The following is a 7,500-nucleotide window of genomic DNA, read 5'->3' on the forward strand; positions in this document are numbered from 1 at the left end:
TATTTACATATACACACACATATCTTTTTCTCTCTTTTTCCTTCTTTCTCCTGCATTTCTCTCAATCTGGTAGCGCGAACTTTCTCGCCGTAAGGAGAGAGAATCGGCGATCTTTCGCACGCACTTTCCGTGGACGCTCGTTTTGGAGCGTTGACTCCGTTCACCCGTTCCGTTCCAATTTTCACGCGGAGAAAGAAGAGAAAGAAAGAGAAAGAGGACGAGGAGAAGGAGGAGGAGGAGGACGAGGAGGAGGAGGAGGACGAGGAGGAGGAGGAGGAGGAGGTGGAGGACGAAGAGGACAAAGAGAGGGAAGAGGAGACGATAGCAGTGGTAGTCGCGGCCAAGACGACGACGACAATAACGACAAGGACGATGACAACAACAACGAAGACGACGATTTTAGTAATCCAACGTTTCTTATTTTCTTTCGTACGAACGTAGAGAAGCAGTAGTATATAGAAACTCGAAATTTTTGACTAATCGGAATCGATCGTTCTCGGCACGATCTCGCCTTCGTAATTTATTCAATACGTCTTCTTCGAAGTCTCCAGTTCTGATTCTATTTCTAAAGTTTATCTATTAATGGGAAGACGAATAGATATCGTCTCTCTCTCTTTCTCTTCCTTCCGCTTTCTTTCTCATTCTGTGCGACTATTCTGAAATCTCTTAAGGGTCTATGCCCTTAAGAGATGTATAGTTAAATATACGTGTATTAATAAATCAATATACACGTATATGTATATATCAGTTAGTTAATTAATTATATACTCTCCTTTTGTTGTATCACTGTTATTATTTTGCCCGGAGATAATGATTATAATTTGCCAAGATAAACAATGTATGATTATATTTCGTATTTTGGTATAACGTTTGCATATATTCATAACATATTTTTCTATGTATTATTCTCGCAGAAAAAGGGTTTGTAAAAAAGAATACATATGTACGTATTAATTTTAATCTCGAGGATTATGTTCCAGTACGATTAAAAATGTTTCATCGGCAAAGGACTTTTCTAGTTACATAACATTATTCTCCTTTTATAATCACTATATAATCATAATTATTACCGATGTATAAACTAAAATCTCCCTTTCCCTTTAGACAGATTTTAAATAAACTAAAAAAAAAAAAAAAATAAGAAGGAATAAATTAAGCCCTTTACCTCTTAAAAAAAGAGACAGAGAGAGAGAGAGAGAGAGAAAGAAAAAGTAAAAATACAATTCGTATTAGAAGCTTTTTTTTCTTGTCTAAGATCTCTGTTCTTTTGATTTTTTTTTTTTTAAAGTTGCATCATCAATGCAAAATTTATTGTGCACGAACTGCAATTATTTTTGTCGTTCCTTACTAACGATCGATTTCTACGAAGCAAAAGATAGACAGACAGACCGACAGATGGACAGACAAATAGACAGACAAACAGACAGACAGACAGATAGATAGATAGATAGATAGATAGATAGACAGAGAAAAAAAGGAAAAGAGAAAGAGAGAAAGAGAGAGAGAGGAAGAAAGGTAGGAAGAAAAAGAAAAGAAAGAAACAGAGAAACAGAGAAAGGGTGCAGGGTAGGAAGAGAAAAGAGAGTTGCATTAAAGAAAGTGTAGCTTCGAGGGATAGGGAGTATAGAAAAAGGGGGAAAAGAATACGAGAAGGGGGTTCTCTATCGATTCTCGACTGCGCGAGAACATCGACTCGATTTTTCTCTTTCTCTTTTTCTTTCTTTTCTTTTTCTCTGTTATTCTCGAGGATCTCTTCGTTATATCATTCGCTAAAGAAAAATTCATTTTTCTAAGTAAAATTTTCTCGATCGATCGGCCTACAGATACACATATGTACATACATAAATACATACATATGTATGTATGCATGTATGTATGTATGTATGTATTCTTTAACAAGAACGAGATATCGTATGCGCGTGAGTGTGTATCGTAGTTGTGAGAGAACCGAAAAGAAAAAAAATTTCTTTCACATCGAATGAGGGTGAAACTCTTCGGAGTAGCAAAAAGAGAGTGAGAAAGAGAGGGAGAGATCGGAAAAAAAATTATTCCCATAAGTATTCTTAACGAATAATCCACGTCAATGACGCTTACGTATCTTCCCACAATGCGAATAATTCTATTTGCTTTTGTTTTATCTACTAGTGGCCTCAATTTTTGTAAATATTTTGCCACAAATTTTTCTCTTTCTCCTTTTTCTTTTTTCCTTTCCCTTGCGCATCGACGATAACGATAAAAATAAAATAAAATAAAATAAAATAAAATAAAAACACTAAGATAAATAGTTAATTTCTTTTTTTTTTTTTTTTTCTTTTCTTTTCTTTTTATACGAATATTACGAATTGTGTCGGTGTATATATTAGATATTTAAAACAATTTTTTACATGAAAAGAAAAAAAAAAAAAGAGAAAGAAAAGAGAACGATGTCCTTTTTCACAGCGGAGAAGTTTCCATCGTCATCAAAAAATGTATAAATTTATATTATTTATAAATAGATACGTCGAAATTAGAGTTACTTTGATAAAAACTTAATAGAACATATACGATATAATTAATTATAATTATAATTATGTACACACACAAATGAAGCACACGTAACATACATATATAGGTATATAGGAAATATCGAGGATCTTGAATAGAATGACGCGGAGTATCGATCGATCGCGAGTACCGTTTCAACGAAAACGAGAACAGAGGAGGTAGAGAAGAAAGAGAAGGATGAAGAGGAGAAGGAGGAGGAGGAGGAGGAGATGGAAGAGGGACGGTGAGGGGGAGGGAGGGGGAGGAAGTCCAGCTTTCGTGACGTCGAAGCAGAACACGAACAACGGTGGAAACAGGAGAAAGAGAAAGAGAAAGAATTGGTCAACAACATATTGGAAGAAGGAGTTGTTGTATGGGTGTATATGTGTGTGAACGAGATAGAGAAAGAGAGAGAGAGAGAAAGAGCGTCCGCGCTCACGCTCGCGCGCGCATGGTCCTAATTTTCGTCCTGTCGCCGTACCGTAAGGCATAACAGTACCGCATTCCAAATGCCCTTCGTTTCTTCGTTTCTCTCCGTTCACCTTTCTGAGAGAGAGAGAGAGAGAGAGAGAGAGAGAGAGAGAAGAGAGAGAAAAAGAGAGAAAGAGAGAGAGAGAGAAAGGTGCAGCACTCTCGGCCTCTCACCTGTTCCCCTTCGCCCTACCACTCTCTCTTCATAGTTTCATTTATATATATATATATACACACACACACACACATATATATATATATTGTTAGGTTTATCGAAAAATTTCGTCCGTTTTATTTTTATTGTTTTCTTTTTCCTATTTTTTTTTCTTTCTTTCTTTCTCTCTTTTTACATTGAAAAATAAAGAATAAAAATTTGCATGCATGTGTGTAAAAAAATTTATATATAAAAACGTTCGTTTCTGTGCAAAAAATTTGTATAACGTGTGCGTGCGTTGTGTGTGTGTGTGTGTGTGTGTGTGTGTGTGTGTGTGTGTGTGTGTGTGCCCGCGCGTGTTTATCTATTCAGCATTTATTTTAATATTTATTATAGATATATAAACGCGTGGGTGGGCGTGTCTACGTGTATATAAAATTTATATGGAACTAACTTCAGCTTTTCCGCCATTTTCTTTTAATAACGTCGGAAAGGAAGACAGGGACGAAAGAAGTATAGAAAAAGATTGATAGAGAAGAAGAAGACTTTTGATACGGAGAGAGAGATAGATAGACAGAGAGGGAGAAAGAGGGAGGGAGAGAGAGAGAGAGATAACTCGATGCCGGAAACGTCTATTTCATGAAGAGCGTAGAAAGAGAGAGATAGAGAGAGGGGAGAGGAGAGAGAGAGAGAGAGAGAGATAGGGAGAGAGAAAGGAAAGATTCCTTCTACCGAAGTAGCAACGAAGCAACAGTACTTCGAGATTATTCTTTCTTTGACTCGTGTAGAAGAAAAAGAAGAAAGAATGACAGAGGTAGAAAAAGAAAAAAAAAGAGAGAGAAAAAGAGAAAGAGAGAGAAAAAGAGAGAGGGAATTTCTTGTACAATATCACGTTATTACGGTTCTACGCGTTCTCGAATTTTCTACCGTTACGAGAAGACGAAGAAGAAGACGAAAAAGAAGAACAAAAAAAGAAGGAGAAGAAGAAGAAGAGAAGGAATCGAGTGAACTCGATAGGAAGCCGAAGTATCTCGATTTCGGCACGACGCCCGCGAAATTTCAAATGTGGTTCACGAAACTGGTACAGTAGGTTTTTTTTTTTTTTTTTTTTTTACTTCTTATACATTGCTTTTTTTGTCGTCTCGCGTGAGTATTTCTATGGGACGCTTCAACAATAACGAGGATTTATGGTAATTGCGTGTTCATTCTTTCTTGTTTCTTTTTCTTTTTTTTTTTTTTTTTTTTTTTTTTCGAACAATTTCGAAATCACTTTCAAAGTCTCTCTTATCGTTAGTAATTATTTTCAAGATTAACAAGCGCCTCTACTTTGTAACTTTATTGTTACTACGTGTTTGCAATTTCTTTTTTTTTTTGTTTTTGCTTTTTATACAAATTCGAACTAGTACTATAAAAAAGAAAAAAAAAAGAAAAATAAAGATTGAAAAAAAAACGAGTTAATAAGTTTTATTCGTAATTATTTTCAGTAGGAACATAGATTCTCTTGATTTCTTCGAGTAGAAAGCTATTTTGCACGTTTCTCTCTCTCTCTCTCTCTCTCTCTCTCTCTCTCTCTCGTTTTTTCCTAACGCGTATCCGACTTCCGGTTGAAGCGTCGAGAAAAGAGGGTCGCGAAAAGCACCCTCGTGCTTCGTTGGATCAGGGCTCTCGCGCCCTTCGTATCGTGGCCCGTGCCGTGAGGGGTGATATCGCCTCGCTCAAGGTCGCACGTGGACCGGAAAGTTTATTCTTGCCCGCTTTGGTAAGGCACATTCGCGCGGGCGCGCGCTACCAATAGCTCCTTCGTAGACGCACGCGCAACCATGTACATATGTATGTACTTACATACGTATATACCTTTCTCGATCTTTTGTCAACTCGATTTCGAAGCAGTTTTCTATTTCCTCGACGTTGACACACTTTCAAATATATATATATATATATATATTTTTACAAATAACGTCGAGCGGTTCCAACCTCTTCGTTTTTTATAGATTTGTAAGGAAACGTTCAAGCAGTTAGAAAAAAGATTATTTAAAAGGTAAAAAAAAAGAAAAAGAAAAAGAAAAAGAAAAGGAATTTGAAAGAATCTTCAATATTTATTTCATCGATATTTGTCGATACGAAATTTTTGAATTTCCCGCGCGAAGATCAGCCGCAAGCGAGAGGACGTTAATTTCCGTCCACCGGTACTCTCCGCTCTTAGGTATATACCACCGGCTATAACCTCAAATAGTTTCAACCTCGATGCACGACGATTGGGTAGACAGAAAGAGGACGATGATGCATAGAACGAGGACTCGTACTACGGAGAAAAGTCGATTTCCTTCTCGAGGAAGTGTAGTGGGATGGAGGGAAAGAAGAGTGGGTGGGAGGGGGAGAGGGCCCGTGAGACCCCAGTCCGTCGTCTTATCTCGTCAGATATATGAGAAAGAAAATGAGAAAGAGAAAGAGAGAGAGAGAGAGAGAGAGAGAGAGAGAGAGAGAGAGAGAGAGAGAGAAAGACAAAAAAAGAAAAAGAGATAGAGAGAAAGTATAGAAAGAGAAGCAGCCATGATGGCGGACGGAAGGAGCAAAGAAAGAAGGGATCCGGAGAAAGGGTGCAGAGAGAGAGAGAGAGAGGGAGAGAGAGAGAGAGAGAGAAACAGAGACAGAGATAAAAAGAAGAAAGAGAGAGATAGATAGAGGGCGGCGAACGGGGAACAAGAGAGTCTCTTTGTGTGAGAGCGAACACCGAAGGGATGAAAGCGAAGGATGAAAAAGCTGAGGGGACAGATGGCCCTTTCAGACAATGAGAAACTCGAGAGATAAGGGGAATACGAACGAGAATATATATATGTACATAGAAAGAAAGAAAGAAAGAAAGAAAGAAAGAAAGAGAAAGAAAGAAAGAAAGAAAGAAAGAAAGAAAGAAAGAGTGTGTGAGAGGGGGAGAGGGAGGGAGGGAGAGAGAGAAAGAAAGAAAATAGAAGAAGACGGATGTAAGAGAAGGAAGCGCTGGCAAAACTACTTTTTCGTACATGGGGGCGGGGGTGGGGGAACGAGGGAATATAATGAACGATGGTGGAGAAAGAAAGGAAGAAGAGAGAGAGAGGGGAAAAGAAAGACGACTAACGGATGATGACTCAGAAAGAGACAGAGAGAGAGAGAGGGATAGAGAGATAGAGATAGAGACGGAGAAAGAAAAAGAGAGAACAAAAAATAAATCAAGTGGACCGTAGAATCCCTGAGAAATGCAATTAATTGTCAGAAAGAAGATAGAAAATATTTGTATTACGTTCGTTAAATAATAATTCCAAGTAAGGTTCTCGTAAAACTTATCATCTCGATGTATCATTGATTCGTGAGATAAAAAAAAGAGAGAAAGGAAAAAAAAGGAAAAAAAAAAGAATTAAGAAGGTAGAAAGAGATAAAGAAGAAAAAATAAAGAAAGAAGAAGAGAGAACGTGGAAGGGAAAAAAGAGAGAAAGAGAGATATGAGAGAACTTCTACGTGGCCTTGGACCAAAAGAAGAGATCACGACCTAGCAAGCTGAATAAGAGCCCGAGGAGTCCATGCGTAATGACGCGTCTCTCTCTCTCTCTTTTCTCTTCTCTCTCTTCCATACGGTTTTTACGACATTTGCAAATTGGAAACAAAAAGTTTTTCCATGCAACTGCATCGGTCAACGATGATCGTTAATGATTTTTACTTGTTTTTGTCTAATTGCGCGAAAAAGAAAAAAACAAAGTTATCTCTTTTAAGATAGAAGAAATTCTTTTTTTCTAACGTAATATATACGTTTATACGTTATACGTTCGTGCGTGAGTGTACATATATATGAATATATATATATATATATATACGCGCGCGTACGCGCGTTATATCACGTTGAGAAAAGCATAATCATTTATTGACATTCCATTTATAGGGTAAATATAAACTGGATACGTCTGATCGCAATAGAGTTTATCCAAACAACCAGGTGTGTACCATTTAAATATTCCCGCCATCGGGCTTCTTCTGTTTGATATCAAGTACGACGGAGACACGAGTCACGTGGTACACGGTAGATTCGACATGCCGTTAAAAAGATTTCGTACGTACGTACGCTCTCTAATCGGTACATTACAGTACATAAACATAGTTACGTACGTACATACGTGCGAGACTTTTTCTAATTAATGTCCTTATTCGTCCGAGTATATAAAACTGGAACAGTATATGTAACGGTTTGACCGTTATAATTGAAGAAAGATCGTGGAGTATAATATGCAACGTTGTAATATAGGTAAGAACGAAAAATACGAAAGATTCTTACTTAACGTAAGTAGTAACACGAAGGAACGGTGGAAGAGAAGAAGAATCGATCGCTA

General features: G+C 37.4%; 2 protein-coding genes across 2 annotated transcripts in view; one reads left to right on the forward strand and one right to left on the reverse strand.

The window, feature by feature from the left end:
• LOC122633698 overlaps positions 1–7,500 on the reverse strand; it is a 46,059-nt gene that overhangs the window by 32,090 nt on the left and 6,469 nt on the right. The gene's annotated exons all lie outside the window — the stretch shown is intronic.
• LOC122633941 (non-muscle caldesmon-like) overlaps positions 2,424–7,500 on the forward strand; it is a gene marked incomplete at its 3' end in the record, with an annotated part of 8,653 nt that continues 3,576 nt past the window's right edge. Inside the window, exons 1-3 of the mRNA XM_043822437.1 lie at positions 2,424–2,468; positions 2,643–2,767; positions 7,091–7,109. Coding sequence (XP_043678372.1) covers positions 2,424–2,468; positions 2,643–2,767; positions 7,091–7,109 — 189 coding nt within the window. The remainder of the gene's footprint in view (positions 2,469–2,642; positions 2,768–7,090; positions 7,110–7,500) is intronic.

The sequence above is a fragment of the Vespula pensylvanica genome, chromosome 13, assembly GCF_014466175.1.
Source record: "Vespula pensylvanica isolate Volc-1 chromosome 13, ASM1446617v1, whole genome shotgun sequence".
Taxonomy (NCBI): domain Eukaryota; kingdom Metazoa; phylum Arthropoda; class Insecta; order Hymenoptera; family Vespidae; genus Vespula; species Vespula pensylvanica.